We start from the raw sequence: 21420 nt of genomic DNA on the forward strand, positions 1-21420 counted from the left end.
AATTTAAATAAACAAAAAAAAGTCAGAGAGGCCATGTTAAAATGAATGCAGACGACTTCACATAAAGTCCTACTTAGAAGCATGCCAGGGCCTTAGCTGATCTTAAAAGTTGAACAGTGCCAGTATGTTTGCCTAATTCCACAAAGGCACAATCGTGCATTGTACTTAAAATTTGGAAATTCATTAAAACCACAAAAAAACGACAATTTAAGGTGATTTTTCCTGAATCAACCACATGTACAGAAAATACGCGCACGTTCTCAGTCAGCGCCTTCCAAAGATGCATGCTTCGAACAGACACCTTCACTGCGCATGTGCTACAAATCGGTAGCTACTGTCCTGCGCATGCGCAATAGAACGATACACCGCACATTGTTTCACCGTGAGGAAGCTGTGCTTTTTGTTGTCTTGGGGAGCCCGAACATTTAGCTATCCTGATCATTGCCTCTGACTCCAGGACAGAGATGTCCATACAACATTCAGATGAGGTGAGCCACATCTTGTACGGTAACAGTGTATTTAATTGTCAGACGTGCTCCATTCAGCTGGTTTTATAGTAGGGGGCGGGGTTGGCAATGGGACATTCTTTGCTATGCTGTTATTTGCGAATGTAATGTTACTGGTTATCATGTATATAGCGCCCACCAAACACCGACTTGTCTCTTGACGCTTCAGCATTGGGTGTTGTAAGCGCCTACTTCACTGTGCTCGGTTTATCCACCTCAAACAGAGGGAAGACAGTGCACTGCTTCATAGCTGCGGACTCAGGGTTAGACACCGACACCTGCAGCAGTTGCTTTACCTACTGAGCACTTTTTACGGCTAATGCTACAAATTCGCGTTCAGGACATCAGCATAGCTGCCAAGGTTTCTGATTACTTGTGTGACATTTTCAGAATTTCAGTGCAATTATGAGTGACATTCAACGACTATGAGTGACACTTTCAAGCAACGGAGAGGAGAGGAAACATATATATATCGTAAATTACACCCATTTGGACAACGAGAAACTCAAAGAAGCTCTTAAAACTGCTGTAAAGTGCCAGAAATGGAAGGACAGTCCTCTTCAACAGGTGCCAAAGCAATACCACATACTTCTTCAAAACACCAACTCCCTTCTTCAAAGTGGTCTAATACACTTGCATAGAATCAAAGTGGTCTAATACACTTGCATAATCTCCTCCAATCCTACACTTTACACCTGCTTGCACTGCAGTACCGCAGATAATTGGCACAGCTCTCTCCAGTGTAAAATTGCCAGTCCATGCTGCAACACCTTACCAGAGTGATCATTTAATCCAAACTTCTTCCTGTAAACTATTGCTTCAACTGGGCAGATGGTGTCGGGTACTGAGTACCTGCACTACTTTAATTTAAAAGGGAGACCATCTGCACTTCTCAGCTCTGCTGCAATCAGGGCCGGACTGGCCGTAGCGGGCACCGGGCAATCCCCCCGGTGCGCCGCATGGGTGGGGGCCGGTTTTGGGCCCCTGAGGGCCGTTTTCGTTACAGGGCCGTTTTCGGCCCTGTAACAAAATTAGCTGAAAACCGGCCCTGGCAAAGAGCTCGGCGGCCCCCCGAGGGATGGGGGGCCGGCCAAGCACTTTGCCAGGGCCGGTTGTGGTTCCCAGTCCGGCCCTGGCTGCAATACATTTAATAGGAGAACAGCGCCACTTCGGAGGAGCGAATATGAACTGTGTGGATAATAAGTACCAGCACTTTTTCTATGTTTCCATTTAAAGTATTGCCTGTAACATTTCACAGTTATTCATCACCCCTCCAGCCGCAGACATCACTCTCTTAGCACTGATTGCTTGCCCATTCTGGACAGGCCACTTACCAACTTTCTGGACTACGGGGTTCTGCTAAATTGTCAAGCGCCTGAGCTGGTGCTGGCGTTGTGTTGATAGCAGCAGGCACTGGGCCTCTCTTGAATTAAGGGGCTCAGCGCTGCAATAAAGAGTTGACAATCTGCAGAATCCTCTGTTGCAGCTGCCAGTTCTGGTCTTCAACAAGTCACAGGCTCTGGTCTGTGCCTTTTCAAGATAGTACAGCACTGCACTCGCCTGGACAGACACAAGTACCCCGACATTTCTGCAACACACATGGAAAGCGGAAAAAGAATGCTTTACATCACAGGCCCGCCCAGACAACGGGAATCTCTACCTGCTGAGGGCCAAGGCTTTTGAGGCAGCAGGGGGGGACACAGCTGAACTTGCCAACACTCCTGCCTGGTGCCAGTGTGCGCGACCTCCTCCACAGCAGAGCAGCACTGAGAGATCACGCATGGCCTTGAGGCCCTCAGTCAGGGCCCAAAATCATATTTTCAAGTCTAGTCAGTGCCTTAACTCAATAAATAAATCAGCTGAATGAAGCCTACCCCGCCAAGGCACTACCCTGAGCCTAGAGAGCAGTGAGCAGAACTAATAATACCTCAGTGAGCTACGCAGCAACCTCTCCGGGATGACAGTCTGGTTGACCGCTTTTCACCGACCAGGTCCCGTCACAGGGCAGCGGCATGATGAAGCACCATGACGAATTCGCAACAGGCAATGGTGCGAGCAGTGACTGACACTCAAACTAAAGAAACAAATTCATAGCTGCCGCCTGCCAGCATCTCAGCCCACGTCAAGAGTAACTTAACTTTCTGTCTCTCTTCTCAGGAAATAGACACACTGTTTGTTGCATGTCACATGAACGCATCCACTCGAGTGAATACATCAGCCAGCAATGATCAACAGATGACGCCCCACTCCCCTCCCCAAGGCGGCCTGGCCGGCACGTGCCTGCATTATCCAACTTGAACGTGGCAGCACTGGACACTGTGCAGAGCAGTACGGTGTCAGTCCACAGTTTGTCTCTGCAACATCCGCGCCAATCTGACCAGCACGTAGTCTGTGTTCCCGCTGCTTGTTCAAATGACTGATACTTTAACTTAACGTACTATAGCCCGGCGCTCTCAAGGGAGAGGCGGCAGAGCTATAATGCGTGACTTTTCATTTTAGCCCGGTGATGCGGACCACCACACTAGACTGTGTTAGTCTAATGCCTAATGTGTGGTACTTGGCAGGGCTGCATCAGAACAAGAGTTTTCAGCAGGTCTTCACGTCAAAACAGACACAGAAGTTACCAACTGAAAATAAAAACAAGCATTGGCATAGCCAATAGGTCTCGCCTTTGGAACCTTCTAAGTATTTAGTTATGCAGCACAATATCCTTGGTGCAACAACATCAACTGTTGCATGGCTAAACACTTATAAGGTCCCAAAGGCGAGACCTATTGGCTATGCCAATGCTTGTTTATTTTATTGTTGCAGTTTTATATAGCGCAAACTCGACTAGAAAGTATTGGGGCGCTTTACATGAGCACCAGTTACATTGCACAAGGACACAAATGATGTTCTGATATACATACCAGTTTTGACAGGGCTCGGCTCGTGCACAGGCTACTGAAGCCAGAGCCCACTAGTGGCTGGGCTGTCCCTGGTCATTGATGGCTCGCCCACCTCCAGCAGAGACTACAGAGGGTGAGCAAGAAGTGACACACGGACTGTGCACCCCAGGCTGTACACTTGCTGAACGGTTGGTAAGTTTGGTTTAATGCGCCTGTCGGTGCCCGCTCCTAAAAATTGCGAGCTCTGCAAAGGCTTTCCTTATAAGAAGGTGTACGTCACCCTGTGAATTGTGTCTCGCCTTTCTGATATGGCACATGTAGCTCCGAGTGCAAGCTGAAAGCAGCCGGTCCGTCAGAACCACTGACACCTAACACAAGACGGCTGGAGTTCTCGGAAATCGCAGTCCTCCAAACAGAGACGACTGGAGCGGTTTTCCACGATGACCAATCTGCATTCAAAACAACGACCTGGTAACTAGAGGTCAACATAAAAAGAACGCCCCTGCACAGGGACGGCAAACTTTCGGAATAAAAAAAAAACACAGCTCTCAGCTGTGAATTAGTAGCAATATGACAATGAGTCACCAGGCATGCCCAACTCACCTCCCCCACCCCCGAGGCCATGAGTGTGCCGTGAAGTGGGGGAAGTGTGCCTGCAGAAACTGACGACCAAAAAAAAGAAAACAAACAGACCCACAAAGCGTTTCCCTTGCGGAAGCGAGCAGGGGCACCATCTGTTTGAAAGTTAACTACAAACAGATGTCGCCAAAGCTCGCTCCCGCAAGGGAATCGCCAAACGTGCACGCATTGCCATTGAAAGCAATGCAAAGCGTGCACGTTTTTGGGCGAAAAAGCAAATCGATTCCAAAAGGTCCCCTCCTATGCAGCGCATGCGCGCTGCGTAGGCGAGACCTAATGAACACGTTTACCTTCATTCTCTAAATCCTTGGGAGGTGTCCTGTGCAGAAGTGTATTGTATTGTAATTGCATTTATAAAGCTCTTAGAACCCCCAACAAGGTGTTGACGCCCTTTACGCCAGGCAGTACATAGCTGTGGAACCCAATATTGTCGTAACATTTGTAAAGTTTTTTATAACACTGATGTATCTTTAGCGTTCACCCTGTACCCTTACATAAAAGTGTGTATTTTCCCACTTGTGTTACTATGTAAGGAGTTCCAAGTGTTTAGCCCTGGCCATTTAACTACAGTTTGAGCTGCATTTGTTGTAAGCAGTGAATTAAATGAGAGAAAATAGTGCAGGTACTCATTTAAATACGACGAGTGGGGAGGAGCCAAGATGGCGACCGGGACGGCAGCGTAGGCTCCCGGCTCCGTGAACCTCCGCGTCCCGCACAGATATCCTGCATGAGATCCTTAGCCTGCGCTATATGCCCGTGTTGGTGAATGAGAGCGGCAACCGATCGTGTGACTCCGAAGTTTCTGGCGGCGGTATCGCCGGAGAAATGTCCATTTGAAGTTTGCGGCCTGTGCAACCCTGGAACCGAGACCTCGAGTGGACAACATGGCCGGGCGGCAGTTCAACAACAGCGGCCTTTGGTGACTGGGTGGAGTCGGACTACCGGAGCGGTGCGAATATCGGCCTACATTTCGCCGTGGTCGTTCCTACCACTAAGCGTAGCGGAACGAGTGCATGCCCGAGGTGGCTAATCCAAGATTCTCCGGTGATTGCCTCAGCCTTCGCCGGTGAGCTGCCCGGCCGCCGCCCGTAACTCGCCCTGATTCTTGCGGGCTGCTCCCGGATTTTCGCGGGCGCAGGTCCGTGGTGGGGATGACTGTTGCCCGGGACCACACACCGGATATATTTTTTGCCTGCCCCCGAAACCCTGTTTCCAGTGACATGGAACCTGAGGCGCTTGTCCCCGAGTCCTGGTCCCAATCTGGATTGGACCTACCCGGCGGCCATCTTGACAGGACGAAGTCTACCATCCTGTACGCTGGGTCGCAGCACGATTGGAAGTGTGCGACTATGAGGAGCGTAGCGGAGCGAGCGCCGAGAGCTGTGCTGGGGTATGGTGATCTTCTCGAGGCTCTCGGTGCCCTTCATTCCACCTTGGTTCACGGCGCCTGGGTATTGGGGAGTAAGCTTGATGGGGTGGCATCAGCGTCGGAACAGTTGCTGCCTGCCTGTCCCCAGGTACACAGGGACTTCCTACACTGCACACAGGAGGACAGTGTCGTGGCCGCCCCTGTGAATAGTGACCAGCTGGAAACTCCGGACAGTATACTAACGTGTGATCGGCTGGCTGTGGGTCTGGTCTGTTCGGGAGGTCTTGGACCTGAGTGGGGGGTGGTGGCCTTGTCCCGTGCGCGGCCTCCGGCGACCCAGGCAATATTCAAGCAACGGTCGCCTGCTCTGGCTGATTCCGCCTTCTTGGACCCTGTGTGCAGTGCAGATCCTGGGGCAGCACTGGGAAAGACGACCCTCCATACTGCTGACTGTGTTGGTATTCAGAGACTTCCACCCTACCTGTGTGTGTCGCTTCCTGTTCTTTTTTGGACGCTCCTCTTCTTGGTAACATTGGACATGGCACTGGGTCGATGGGTATGCATGGGTAGATTCGCAAAGAGTGGCCAAGGATAAGGCTGATCCTTCAGAGGTGGTCATCTAATAGGCGGGCGGGCTCAGGGGTTGCGTGCTCTCACGGCATAACTGTTAGTGTAATAGGCGCATAATGCTCCCCATTTTTCTTTGACATGATCGATTTTGTGTTGCTTATTGTTTGCTTTGGGGGAAAACATATTGTGCGGGAGGGAGAAGCCGGGGGCATGTTTTGAAGGCCCTCCTCCAGTTTATTAATATTTTCTCTACCCCCCAGTCTGGTGGGGTTTCTTTCCTTACTCCTCTTTCTCTGTTTCTTCTATATTTCGGGTCTGGTTCCGGGGCGACAGGCACACTGCTGGGGGGGGGGGGGGGGCCGTACTCATCTGCAGAGGTGCAGGGTGGGGGGTTGGGGGAGGGGATCCTTTAGTCTTTAAACCTTTTTTTCCATGGCCTCCTTTTTCTTCTCTTATTCTTCGTTGTCTTTCTTTTCTGGGATCAGCATGGTAGAACTCCTTCGTTGTTAATCACTGCGTTTTCATGTGTGCCACAATTTCCGTGGTGTTTTCTGGGTTTTAGGGCAGGGGACTGCAGGCGCAAATGGCCGTGATATTCCTCCACATCCTGAACTTCCTGTTTCAGCGCCATTGATTAGATAAATTGCTGTTTATTGTTGACGTTTATTATTCTGCCTGCCATTTTTTGCTGCTGGGAAACTGTTTGGCACCTGATCCTTCCATCCTCTCTTATTATAAAATGAAAACCTTTTGTATCCTGGTCTCCTACTTGGGCTGTTCAGTGGCCGAGAGTATACTAGCATGGAGATTCTGCTCCCCGAGGTGCTGCCTGTGATGAATATTGATTTCTGTTACTCTGACTGCTTAGCGGCCGGCCCCGGGGGTTGTAGGCCCATACTTGTTATTGGTTGAAATGTCAATAAAGGTTTTTCAAAAAAAAAAAAAAATACGACGAGTGGGCGGAGCTAAAGGCAAGATATGCAGATGCTTATTGACTTCTATACTAGTTGCAGCACATACCAAAACTCATGAGAAATTCGTTTCTATAAACGAAACAAGCTAACTCGTTATACAAAACGAAAGCCAAACACGGTGATATTTTAACATTTCCTTGTTTTGTAATATTTCTCTCGCTTTTCTCTCACACAAAAACACGCACAGGCAAGCAGGCACTTACACAAAAGAATCAAGTGAGATTAAAGGCTTTTTAACCTCCTTACCTCCCATGGCTTTCTTCATTGCAATGTTACTTGGCTGCATCGATTCCTTGCAACACAGCATGATGGTGAACACCCGAATATCATGCAAATGAGCCCACGCTGAATATTTCAGCGCTGGCTCTGCTCAGGGGCTACAGAAGTCCTTTGGCTGGCAAAGTGACAGACTACCACCACTATCAAAAGTAACCTGGTTAGGCAGAACACTTTATAGTCTTTATAACTTATGTTAAGCGGGTATTATGTACTCCTAGGTATGGCTATGCTAAATTATCTAGGCATGTCTACCTCTAAGTGTTCAAAATGTGGGGCGCATGTCGCCCCACGTCCAGCCGCACTGCTGCCATGCGCTGCTGCTTTGCGCCAATTTCAACTTTATGCTGATAATCCATTTCTTCAAATTTCATCTGATTTCACTAGTTTAATCATTTAAATACATTCCACGCGCAGAAATCATATGTGCAATTTCCCAAGCTTCTTATGTCACTGTAGTGCCCAACCGGACCTCATACTGAAACACGACTAGTGCACGATTCGTTCCAAGCAGTATTTATTAAAAACCCAATGCATTTCAGGCCATAAGCCCTTCTTCAGGGGTAACTGTGAATAACGACAAAATATTTACAATTAGCATATTATGTATTTTGTATAAACTGAACATACATTTTATACGTAGCTTATTGGCTATTAACTATACATTGTTCAGTTAACCCCATTGTGTGAATCTCGTATAACACGTTCTGTTTGTGTCACTATTCAATCTTTCCAATGATAGCTCAAGAAATGCTTCACCCGCTTTTTTTATGAAATACGACCAGATTGACAAAAGACAAGTTTCCCTCTCTTTTCTTCACTTTACAATCGTTGTTCTCACTAACATTTACCATTTTTACCAAATTATCCTTTCATGATTTCACTTTATTCACCACCCCTTCCTTCTCTACCTCCAACTCATTCATAATTATTCCTGTCTTCCCTTCTGTGAGTTTTATCCTATTATATTCATACAACGATTTGCATCAACATGTTCCTCATTTTTAAAAATTATCAACCATCTACAGCTAGTCTCACACTCAGATAATATGAATACTCCTAGTAAAGCTAAGTCCTTTTGAGCTTTCAGGATCAAAACTTTCCCTAACATTGGTGAGGAGGTATAATGTCGTTATTCTCATTCCTGCTTTACAGTTTATAAAACCTACCTGTTTTTGATCAGGTAGAGACATATCTTTCAGCTTATGTATTAGGCCGATTAAGAAAAGGATATATGACTGATTTATTGGTCCGTGTTTCTTAGCTTTCTTTCCTTTTCTTGATACATCCACATAACAAGGGACATCTTCGTCATTGACCATTGGGCCTGCAGCTAGATGAATCACTTGGCACAAGACCTTTTTCTGTTTTTTAAACTGTCGTGAGTTGCAATGGAATTTTCCTTTGTACTTAAGGTAGGACGATGCTTCTTCTCAATTCTGAGGAATGCTAATTTTAGATTTTCTTTATTGAAGGTGTTAGAGAACCATTGCAGAGTCAGAATTTATGGGCTGACAGGAGCACTAAGATTAGTATTGTTTAGTGTGCGCAGTTTTAATAGTTTAGGATTCTTTCCTATCCTTGATAACAATACTAGCTTTTTAAGATTACAATTGATTGGAAACCTTTTGTATTTAATAACACAGCAGATATGGTAGTAATGATAACATTTATGATGTATATACTCCCTTTTTTTTTTTTTTACAATCCCTGGTCTATAGGATGAAGGAGATGATGAGTGGTGAATGGTTTTGGTTGCTGGTGATGATTGTTCCTCTGTTTGTACACTTACTGAGTCCTTTGAAAGATGGGTCTAACCAGAGTCTTCATGCATGCGCTGATATGTTTATGTCCGGTCGAAATCTCTTTCAAGTAGACAGTACAAGGGTATCTCGTTCCTCAGTACAAGAGTGTGCAGTAGCTCCTAAAAAGTTCCATGTATCTGCAATAAGATATCTAATATTGTGGAGGATGGGGAAGTCGTGTGTTTAGTGAAGCTATTTTTGAAAAATGCAGATTACCCCCTCCTTCCTTCCAGTGGAAAAAACCTTTAAAGGGAGATTCTCCATTTCCTTAATAGTCTCTTTAAACACTGGTGACATTGTAGGACAGCAAAGTTCTCGGAGAGAATTGTGATAAGAGGAGAAGATGAAAAATGGGGCCCTTGTTAATTGGGAGAGGGGCCAGGTAACCTTTGATGATTTAGAGGTTTTAATCATGCAGTGTTACCTGCGGCATTTTTTTGTGAACAACTCATGCTTTCGTAAAAAGAAACAAATTCAGAGAACGTGGGAAGACTGACTGCATTTTGCAACTGCATTGGAATTCCCTCCTTTAAAGTGTTTAGAATCAGCTTACTTCGTGATGTTACCAATGTGGATATAATAAGACTATTTGGATTGTGGGTTGAATCCTAAAAAAATACATTTTGTTGATTGTGTTAAGTGGTGAACCCTTACAGAATCTCAGTTAGACCCCTGATCCCCTTTTAAGTTAAAGTTGCATAGAGGTTGGACCGAGCTGGAGCTTTCTTAGATGATGCAGGCATTTTTGAAGGTAAACATGCTCAGGGGAGGTAATTGTTAAACATTCAGGTTCAAGGAAAAGACTGGAGAAGACACAGGGATACAACGCTCCAAAAGGGTTTAAAAATCCTAATGGAAAAAAACTCTCCTTATATTCTTACTGCTAAGCCGAAAAACACCAATGTCACAAGTCAAAGGAGTCAAACCATTTTAGCAGAGCAGAGACAAAATCCAACTTTGCAGAGATTTAGTTAGATATGCACTGTTATGTTAACATCATTTATAAAGCGCAAAATGACTCACTCCTGAAGGAGTATCTCAGCGATAGGCAGAGACGTGAAGGAAAAGTAGCTCTTCAGAAGAGCCAGGTTTTTAATTTAAAAAAAAAAAAAAAAAACTTCCAAAAATCAGACCAGGATCGAATGTCATGTGGAAGGCTATTCAAGTGGTACGAGGCTAGATAGTAGAAAGAGCGACCACCATACTTGGAGGTACGAATGCTGTCCGGCCTTAGGAATGCCGGCTTTATCCATGGAGGTCAGAGTTCTACTGGGGTGATAACCAAGAAAGCCTGGCTTTTAGGTAAGATGGGCCATTCCCCATGAGGGATTTGTGAGTGAGATATAGGAATTTAAACAGAGTGTGTTTCCTGACAGGTAGCCAGTGTAAAGCTTTTAGTGTGGGTATTGAAGGGGCATCAGCAGGATGTTTACAGACTAGGCTTTCCACAGTGTTTTGTACCACCTGTAGTTTGGAAAGAAAAGTCTCCCTGACTATCACAAGAAGCACATTCCCATAATCTAGACGACCCATGATGGGGCTTAGATCAATGTTCTTTTAGAGCGCATAGGAAGCCATGGGAATACTTTTTATCTTTAGCAACCGCAGCATATTGAAACGGGTACCACAAATAGAGGTGACCTGTTCTTCCATGAATAAATTGTTATCTACCAAGATGCCCAGGTTTTTTACTACCCTCATGGGTAAAGGAACCAAACCTAGTTATAGGCCCCCAGTCATCTAATCAGAGTGCCAAACAAGAGAATTTCAGTCTTTCGTCCATTCAATTGTGAACAATTGAGGGCCATTCATGCGGCCACCTTAAGCATGCAGTCGATTAATCTGACTTTAGACGTCTCAGGATCCTGCCCAAAAGAAATTATCAATTGCATGTTGTCAGCATACGATATGACTTCAAAATCGCAAGCATGAACAATCTTCGCAAGTGGGGCGACGTAAATATTAAAGAGGGTTGGACTCTGGGAAGAACCCTGAGGAACCCCTTTGTCTATAGCCATAGTTCTGGATTTGAAAGGGTGTATGTAGTGAGACCACTTGGGCTTCAAGCCAATTCAGGGGCTTTCCATCGAGGCATATCTCATGCAGTCTCTGAATAAGAATGTATTGGAAGACGATATCGAAGGCAGCTGACAAATCAAGTAAAACTGTAGCTGGAGGGCCTTCGTCCAGCAGTAATCTGGTGGAATCCATTACTGCCATAAGGGTGGTCTCTGTACTATGAGAGGTCCTAAAACCTGATTGCGAGGAGTCCAGTATGCAATTATCCTCCAAGTATTTAGAAAGTTGTTTGTTGACAAGGCTGTCCAAAGTTTTGCCAAGAAGAGGCAAAAGTGAGATGGGTCTATAATTTGCAAGGTCAGAATGATCTGCATTTGTTTTTTTTAAAGTAGGGATGACCAAGGCTGATTTCCAAACCTTTGGCATTTTGGCTGTGTCTAAGAATAGATTGAGTAAATCTGTAATGCAGGGAGTGAGCAGAGCGGATAGAGGCTATGTAAGTAGGGCAAGGATCAGACGGAGAGCAAGATGTGACCTTCCTCAGCATATCTTGCACCTGTTCCTGGAAACTAGCATCAAACCTTTCCAGCCGGGCAGAAGCCATTGGTGGAAATAGATTCCAATTAAGCAAATCCTTGGGTCTCCTATGGCTATGGGAAAACCCTTATAGATCCTAGAGATCTTGTCTTGAAAATAGTTTGCAAGCGAGTCACAGGGCTCTTGTGAAGTCGTTATTGCTAGCTTGCAGGCTACAAGTTTGGTTTCAAGTTTAATTTATTTGATTTAGTTCTCTACTGAGAACAACAAATTTCATACAAAACATTTGTTATAACTATGTGCGTTAAAAACATTCAATACAGATTTTAAAAAGTCGGTAACCTATTACCAACTCTCAAAATAGGGTTTGCGACTTGCTATTAGGAAGGGGCGTGCCAAGGGCGTCCCTTCTTAATAGCGAGCCCACTGCAATGTAAGATTGTTTTGCGGCCACAAAACACTCTCAGTTGACCACCAATTTCAAATGGGTGGTAAGCCACTCTCAATCAGAGCAAATATCTTTGTGACTGACACTACTCTTAAAAAATGAAACCGAAACGTTACATTTTTCTTTCTTTATATGCATCCCGTTTTCCTTTAAGGAAAACAGGCTGCATTAAAAAAAAAGAACTGCTTTATTTAAAAATCAGTCACAGACATGGTGGTCTGCTGACCCCAGCAGGCCACCATCCCTGGGAGGGCTAGCAATTCCCAATGGGTTCGCAAATTGCACCTGCCTCATGAATAATAATGAGGCTGGCAATTTGCGACTCCATTAGGAATCACCAACAGTGTCTGATACACTGTTGTACATTCCTTTTTGCAAATCGCAAATTGCGAGTTGCAATACGACGCAATTTGCGACTCACAAATTGATAGGGTCGTACATCTGGCCCATAGTGGTCAAGTACAAGAAGTTTTTGTGTTCTTTATGGCCCCTGGACAAGTAGACCTAACACCCTGCAATGCAAACCCTTTCGCTACCAGCTTATAGTACCACAATGTTGATCTTTGACAGAGGATTGTCTACAACAAAGGCAAGACTTGTATTCATAAATATATGACTTGTACATTTGATTCAATAATGCAAAGCCTTTGCTTCTAGAGAAGAGTATTAAAGAAATGCACTGAGCTGTGAACTCCGCTTGTATTAATGATCATGGTTGCAGTATAAAAATGTGTACAAGTTTGCAAAATGTAACGTTTTGAGGCTTCTTATAATGTATGTATGTTATGTTATGTTAAGAGGATTTATTTCGCTGATCAGTTACCTGAATGAAGATGTTTAATGGCCGGAGCCCCCGATTGGTGTTTAGGAGTTCCAGTTACCATTCTGGCAGCGCTGTTGCTGCAGGTTGAGATATAAAGCATTGCGGTAGTTGATCTTAGAACGAATATGTGCAGGGATGACAATTTTATAGGCAGAAATTGGAAGATAAGGAAGGATCTTTTTAAGGATCCTAAGGACATAAAATGTAGAGAATGTAATCACATTAACCTGAGGTCCAAAGGTACGTTTTTTGTCCATAATTATGCCAACATTTCTGGCCTTGCAGACTGGAGTAGGAAGAGGTCCAAGTTGTCTAGGTCAAAAGAGCGGGGACCAGAGGGAAGGTGAGTTCCCAAACATGATGTTTTAGGCGAATTGGGCCCTAAGCAGTTAACATTCATCCAGTTTCCTACAGCTGTCATGCAGTCACAGAATTTGGAGGCTGCCTGGGTGTTTGCAAAAGACAATACCACCACAATTTGGGTGCCATCTGGATTTGATGTAAGGTCCAGCCTGAAAGATCTGATGAGGGAGGGCAGGGGTTTAACATAAATGTTAAAGAGAGTGGCGCCGAGAGCAGAGCCCTGTGGAACCCGCAAGGCAAAGTGAAAGATTTGGACACAAAAGGGTCCAAAGCAGCCACATGCAATTTTTCTGATAAAAAGGATTCCAGAAGCTTAAGGGCCGACCCCTCGATCCCCACAGCGTGGAGATGTTAAATCTTCCTTTATGGTTAACCATGTCAAAGGCAGTTGACAGATCGAGGAGTACCAGCGTGGCGTTTCCGCCATCATCAACTATGGATCTAATTTCTTGAGTTGTTTTAATCAGAGCAGTCTCGGTACTATGGCCGCTTCTGAATTCAAATTGGGTAGCATCAAGTAAGGAATGTTCAGTCAGGACCTTGGTTATTTGCAGATTTAGAGTCTTTTCTATAACTTTTGCAGGTAAAGGTAAGCAGGAGATGGGCCTATAGTTAGGATCTAAATTGGTCTTTTTCAGTAAAGACAGTATAGATGCTACTTTCCAAATTTTGGGGAAAATTCCTGATGTCACGATGGGATTAAAAAAATTGATTGGACATAATGGTTATAGTTAAGCCGGGTCAGGTGGCTCAGTGGACTAATGCATCCACTGCAGGGGCCTTTGTTCGACCTTATGGTCACAGGTTCAAATCCTGGTGGGTCCATTCAGTCTTTCATCCATCTGAGGTCGATAAAATGAGTACCATTGAGTTGGGTAACAATAAACATATGTTATTCAGCGCCAAGATACCTACAGGTGAACGTGCACTTTCCAAATACACATGTTATGTGTCTGCTGCCTATTTAATGATAGCCGGGGCGGGCACGGGTCCCTCGGGGACCCTGACTTAATAGAACTGATGAGAGAAATTACATAGGATGATGTTAAGGATGCAAATTGACAAAGTTTGGGTGCAGCTGCAGCCCAGAATGCCTTTGAGATTGTGACAGAATTAGAGGGAGAGTATTGGTTTAATATATTACAATTTTGCACCTCTTTTTCTACAGAAAAAGTCAGCCAGACTGTAGCAGAAATTCTGATTATAATTTGAAATTGATTTTTGGGAGGTGAGATTAAGTTTGTGACCACTTTAAAAACAAATTGTTCAGAATTATCAGATGTCAGAATCTTTTGTGAGAAGTAGTTAGATTGTTCTTTAATCCGAATGGCTTTATATTTATTCAGACACATTTCATATTATTCTCTTTCTGCACTACCATAGTCCCTCCTCCACAGTCTCTCCTGCCTTCTGCAGGCCTGTTTTTGGAGTCTGAGGTTCTCAGTGAACTATGGGGCGGATGGCTTATTTCTTCTAGAAGTGGTAGTATTAACAGGAACTGTAAGTGTTATGGCAGATTGTAGCCAATTAGTATTTATTTAATGAGTTTTATATAGCGCTGGCTAAACTCAGAGGTATCAGAGCGCTTTACATGAGGATCGGAGAGTTGCAGGTTACAAGTTACAATTGTTACAAGAGCATAGACAAACATAGGATAAAAAAAATAATGGTAAGGAAATTCTTCAAGGGAGGGGGAGGAAGGAGACCGAACAGGGAGACGGGAAGAAACTGTGTCCAATGTCCGGCTGGGTAGGTGACGGCCGGCAGGATTAACCAGGGCCAATCTCCTCAATAGCTGTCAAGACAGCTCAACCGGGCAGTTGGCCATAATGCTGGGACTCCGCTGTCTGGATAGTGGTCAGGAGTAATCAGAGAATGTCGTAGTAGAGCAGGGGAGTTGGAGAGGTGAAAAATCGCTGTCTGAGCAAAGTCCAGATGACATCTTGAGGTCAGGCACTGTCCTGAGAGGGCTCTACACAGAATATTTCAGCTTCGAACAAAGTCTCCAGGGCCAGATCGTTTTTACAGGGGGGGTGGGGGTCCCAGAAAGACCCCTACTACTATCATTTAAATGCTGTAATGTGTCACAGCCGAGAGGGGGGGGGGACTCCTATACCGGACAGGGAGAACTCCACCATAGGAGGGAGGCCCGCAGATCGAGCAGGCCCCAGAGGAAAACAGGGGAGGACATCAGGTTTCGGGACCTAGTTTTGAATGTTAAGGTCTTGCTGCCTTTTCTCTTCCATTTTCCCTTATAGCCTTGACTGTATCTTCCCTTCGGTGTGCAGTCCTCCCCTCGTCATAGATGTCTCACTGGCCGCCATTTTAGAGTCAAGCGGGCCGCTTTGGAGCCTTGTTGCATGTCTGGGCATTGCGGGGGGCTCCGTCCTACACCACCATTCCCTCCCGGTACGGGTGATAGTGTTTGCGCCCAGACTCACCGGAAAAACACTGGTGAGAAAAGATTCTATCACCGCTGCTTCGTCCCGGTCCGCAGGATTTCACTGCTGCGTAACTCTATGTGCCATTTGCAGGCAGTCACTTCCCTGCAGCCACCACCGAATCACTATTGGCACACCGGGGATACAGAGGGGACAGCTCTGGGGTTCACCGCTCCTCCGACGCAGTCTCCCAGGGGCCTACTCCAGATACGCGGCCCCAGCTCAGTATACAGAAGTGAGTCCACTACGCCCCAAGCGCCATTTTGAGACGCAAGCACCTGGGAAATTTTTAGCCAATTACACGGCACCGGAGCAGTTAGGGGAAACGGTGCTCACAGCGGCAGAAGCACCCAGTGCTACGATGTCGGGAGAGGGGTTTTCCAGCTGGTTTTGGTGCAGAGAAGTACCCCGCTTGGTTGCCGTGGCGTTGGGCTACCACGGAGCTTCAGCTTCGAGCAGCCATGGTGGGCTCAGGCCACGCCCATGATTGTATCGTTTGTGATATCAACTTCTAAGGTATCAGTAATGTGTATATATATATATATATGGTGCTTTTATAGAATCCCGTCCCGTGCTCTCCATGCCACTGGAATCAAGCTATCCTGGCTGAAGAGAGGTGAAACCCCAAAACCGGTCCTAGGATGCTTGTTTCCAGTCCAGGGAGTACTTGCCTGGCAGTTCGGGCTGGACTGTTCCCATTGGGCACAGGGTCAAGACTGATTTGCATATGGCTGGGTCCAAACTGGAATGGCATGGTGAGCAAAAAAACGATGGATTTAGGCCCAGATCTCTGTACTGGGGTGAATGTATGACATTGTTCTGCATTCTGTCCATCAATAATTCTTTTTGCATTTGTCACCCCGAGTGGGACGGGTATGCTCAGACGTGAGTCCCGTGCTCTCCATGCCACTGGAATCAAGCTATCCTGGCCGAAGAGGGGTGAAACCCCGAAACCGGTCCTAGGATGCTTGTTTCCAGTCCAAAGAGTACCTTGCCTGGCAGTTCGGGCTGGACTGTTCCCATTGGGAACAGGGTCAAGACTGATTTGCATATGGCTGGGTCCAAACTGGAATGGCATGGTGAGCAAAAAAACGATGGATTTAGGCCCAGATCTCTGTACTGGGGTGAATGTATGACATTGTTCTGCATTCTGTCCATCAATAATTCTTTTTGCATTTGTCACCCCGAGTGGGACGGGTATGCTCAGACGTGAGTCCCGTGCTCTCCATGCCACTGGAATCAAGCTATCCTGGCTGAAGAGGGGTGAAACCCCGAAACCGGTCCTAGGATGCTTGTTTCCAGTCCAGGGAGTACCTTGCCTGGCAGTTCGGGCTGGACTGTTCCCATTGGGCACAGTGTCAAGACTGATTTGCATATGGCTGGGTCCAAACTGGAATGGCATGGTGAGCAAAAAAACGATGGATTTAGTCCCAGATCTCTGTACTGGGGTGAATGTATGACATTGTTCTGCATTCTGTCCATCAATAATTCTTTTTGCATTTGTCACCCCGAGTGGGACGGGTATGCTCAGACGTGAGTCCCGTGCTCTCCATGCCACTGGAATCAAGCTATCCTGGCTGAAGAGGGGTGAAACCCCGAAACCGGTCCTAGGATGTTTGTTTCCAGTCCAGGGAGTACCTTGCCTGGCAGTTCGGGCTGGACTGTTCCCATTGGGCACAGGGTCTAGACTGATTTGCATATGGCTGGGTCCAAACTAGAATGGCATGGTGAGCAAAAAAACAATGGATTTAGGCCCAGATCTCTCTACTGGGGTGAATGTATGACATTGTTCTGCATTCTGTCCATCAATAATTCTTTTTGCATTTGTCACCCCGAGTGGGACGGGTATGCTCAGACGTGAGTCCCGTGCTCTCCATGCCACTGGAATCAAGCTATCCTGGCTGAAACCGGTCCTAGGATGCTTGTTTCCAGTCCAGGGAGTACCTTGCCTGGCAGTTCGGGCTGGACTGTTCCCATTGGGCACAGGGTCAAGACTGATTTTCATATGGCTGGGTCCAAACTGGAATGGCATGGTGAGCAAAAAAACGATGGATTTAGGCCTAGATCTCTGTACTGGGGTGAATGTATGACATTGTTCTGCATTCTGTCCATCAATAATTCTTTTTGCTTTTATAGAATGAACATAGCCAAGAGGCAGCGGGCCCTGTCAAGCATAAAGTAATCAAGTAAAGCTTTCCGAATGCTCTCGGATTACATGGTAATCACACAGAAGCATGAAAGCAAGTTAAATGATTGTCTGCTCCCAAATTAAAATGTACACCAAAAACTGCTCTTTGGAGAAAAAAAAATTCTGAACTGCTGGACAACTTTCCATACCATTTCTTTGAGGCATTATGAAGTGTCCCTTATTTGATGCATGCCAGAATGAAAAAAAAAAAAGATTATCAATGTAAAGCAATTTGGGGGAATATTATAGATATCATGAAAATAAATTTGTGGCCCAGTTCTTAAAGAAAGTCACAAAAGTGCACCCCCAAGGTATATGTTCTTGCATTGGTGCACCATTACGACTTTCAAGATTTCATGAGTTACAGAAAAAGGCTTGGAATCTGTACTGTTGCAATTTTGTGAATACCATTTTCACATGAACCAATATACATGCATATTTCTGCTCATGTGAAAATCTGTTGAGCGATTGCAAATTTACTTGTCTTTTATCCCCTTATTTCCCCACACTTTAAAGGGTTTTTCTCCTGCCCTTGTCAGAAGTATATTTCCAACCTTCTGTAGTGTTGCCTTAATTGCGATTCTTATGCCTGCTGTAATAGCTGAGCTCTTTGCAATTAAATATTATTGCCAATTCGTTAAAGTAGTCATAGAGTGGGCTTTGGTTGTGCAAGAAGGTATACATGGTATCCATTTTTACCCTCATTGTTTGGGATGTCGCACTCATCCCCTCCCCATGAATGCTGATTCGGTCCCGGGGGATGGAGGCTCGGGGAGGGGAGCTGCACACTACTCTCTAAATATAATGGACTGGGGCCTCTTCCCCACAATTACTATATCAGCCCAGTGAGATGGGGTCCCAGGGCCTCCAGAAGGCTCAGAAGGGGGGGGGGGGAGGGGGGGAGGATAGAGACAAGATTGTGCCTAACCCCGCCCCCTTCCTCCCTCCTCCAGACGCTGGACCATCCCATTCCCAGGAGCTTACATTTAACAAGCACTGGTAAATGCAATAGGTTGCGCCTATGTGATTAATACTCTTTTTTGTTGTTGTAAGTTTTGGCAAGCAGTCTTCTCGCTCAGTTAAGCATCTGCGTAACTATGTTTGAAACAATACAACATGCACCCTATCTAAAGTACGTTTTTTGAGAGGTTAGGGCCAATAGCTGAAATAGACAAACGAACGGCTGGACGTTGTGAGACAAAATACATTAAAGAACAAAAAAAATTACAATCTTGGCAACAAGTTTGCACACTGGAACTTCCCGATTCACTGTGTACCATAAAGCCTCATTAGGATCATTTTTGAACACTGAATGAAGTGCAGTTCGTGAAACAAATCCAAGAATAAGAATGAAAATGCCTTCACTGTGCCTACTCAAATCACCTGTAGCTCTGGGCTTATGGTGCTGGAGATCCCCAAGGCAAGCAAAGCAAAGACAAGACAAGTCTCTTCCTCCATACTGCTGGTCTATGGGACAATGCCAAGCCCTCATGAATCAAACAAAATGTAATAAACCTTTAAGAACTGTTACGAGCAGGAAAGTCTTTGAGAATAACTATGATATTCGGAACCCTAAAGGTAGCGGTGCTAACAGCTTAAACGTGTTTCCTTCCAATTTAAGTTTAGGCCAGTTATTCCAATTTCAACATAATGATTCTGCTGTGTTGTGATGTTTTGATGTCAACTCATTCCATCTCTACTTTGATAGCATAGCAACAAAAAAGACAGCTGTCTTTAGCAGACTTGGAATGTATTAGGGCCTAAAGCTCGCAAACTGTTGTAAATTTTAATTCTGGCAGGGCAACTCTTTCTTTAGACATTCTGCTGTCGACAAGATCAGTGCCTTGACTTGGCATCAGTAATACCTGGCATTTAGAGGGCCACCAAATGATAAAGCGCGTCATCATTAATATTATAAGATATTTGTAAAGCAGTGATTTGAAACATTCTTCTATTTGTTGCAAACTGTGCGGAACTGAAAGGGAATCAGCTCACTGACAGAGGCACTAAATAAAAGTTTGGATATGGCATTAATCAATGCTTAAATTTCCCCTATTATAGGCATATTTGCAGTTAATAATGCATTCCTAACTTATGTTAAGTTGGCCACTATATGCTTACAGGTTCTGCAGGTTTTCCACATAGCCTAGGGCTGGCGCGGCCCAAGCCTGAAATTTAAATAGGCAGGATCAGAGTCTAGAAGTAAATTACCAGTGATCATCCTGTGTTGCCGGTGGTGATCAGTAGCTGAATTCTGACATGAATCCCACCTCAAGAAATGTCAATGTTTCTTACAAAATCGCACACACTGGCTGGCATACCTTAAAAAAAATGCTTCCCAAGAAATGTATTTTGGAGGTTTTGGAAATGCAACCACATCAGAGCAGCACACCGAATTTAAGGGGAGGCTCTCCAAGGTGTAGATGAGATTTTCTGATAGCTAGAATGGAGCTGCCATACCAAGTTAAACAAAAACAAACCTCTCTAAGCTTAAGGAAATAACACTTTGGCAGCATATACTTAAAATTTAAAAGGCTATTCACAGCCCCACGAAAGCGCTCTGACAGCAGCAGAAGCTATTAAGATGAATAGAGTTGCATGAGCCACAAGAAGTCAGGGCTCTCAGGGGGCAGGCGGGAAGGTTACTGTCCATTTAGAAATTATTAAAGCCGTCTGATGTCTGGGCAGATGAATCAAAACAATATAGGAGAAGAAAGATGACCGCTTCACCCGAGGTCGCACATGAGCAGGGCCCTCTCTTGAGATAGGACTGATTAATTCTTCACTTCGTAACTTCAAAAAGAAATAAGGGAAGCCAGGCACCCCTAGTTGCTGGTGGTTCACAAGTTGCTCCATTCGTAAACAAAAGGGAGCATTAGAGTAGGCCCCTGCTTTGGCCTCAAGGGGACTGGTCAGTGCCCTTGTGATGGTAGTAAGCAAAGCAGGCGGAACTGCGATCACAAGATCTCTACTAAGACCAGCACAGCGTGCTGAGCCCACTGCACTTGGGCAGTGATGTTGCTTCAAAGTAAGGATGTGGGTCTTGTAGTGACAGCAGTGGTGCTGACACACTTAATAGAAGTTCTACCAGAGTGCATGAAAACATTACTTTGGCCACGGGACATTGATAAGAGCAAGAAGATGAGGAGCAACAGGAAATGTATGCTACAGCCAATCGAAACAGTGGAAAAGTAAGTGGCAAGCACAGGACCCAATGAAAAGCAAGAGGGTGGAATGTAAGCCCCTTTTAGGATTTATGTTTAATACAGTAGATTTCGCAGCTGTGCGGGCAAAACCTGAAAGGGCTGTAGCCCCTGCTTTTCTTTAATGGGACCAAGGATGGTCCTCTTAAAAACAAAAACAAAACTTTTAAAAAACAGTATTGGCGCTAGAGATGGTCCAGGCCTGATGGGTAGAGTATCTCCACTCTCTGTCCAAATGTATTTTTTCTTTTTTTTACCAGGCGTGAGTTTTAAAATTGCTGCTCCCACATCTTTGTTGAAGATCTGGCACCCAACCAGATCATATCTTTTGATCTGTTTATATCTGCAGATCCCCAGCAGCATGATATATA

At 45.3% G+C, this 21420-nt stretch overlaps 1 protein-coding gene across 6 annotated transcripts in view; it reads left to right on the forward strand.

Moving 5' to 3' along the window:
• The first annotated feature begins 355 nt into the window (after positions 1 to 355).
• Positions 356 to 21420, forward strand: part of LOC146797829 (uncharacterized) — a 282706-nt gene continuing 261641 nt past the window's right edge. For 5 of the 6 annotated variants that reach the window (XM_085625023.1, XM_085625024.1, XM_085625022.1 and 2 more), the window contains exon 1: positions 356 to 488. In XM_085625023.1, coding sequence (XP_085481149.1) covers positions 465 to 488 — 24 coding nt within the window. In that variant the 5' untranslated portion in view covers positions 356 to 464. The remainder of the gene's footprint in view (positions 489 to 21420) is intronic. The other variant, XM_085625027.1, reaches the window with a different exon arrangement.

Source organism: Triturus cristatus, chromosome 9 (assembly GCF_964204655.1).
Source record: "Triturus cristatus chromosome 9, aTriCri1.1, whole genome shotgun sequence".
Taxonomy (NCBI): Eukaryota; Metazoa; Chordata; class Amphibia; order Caudata; family Salamandridae; genus Triturus; species Triturus cristatus.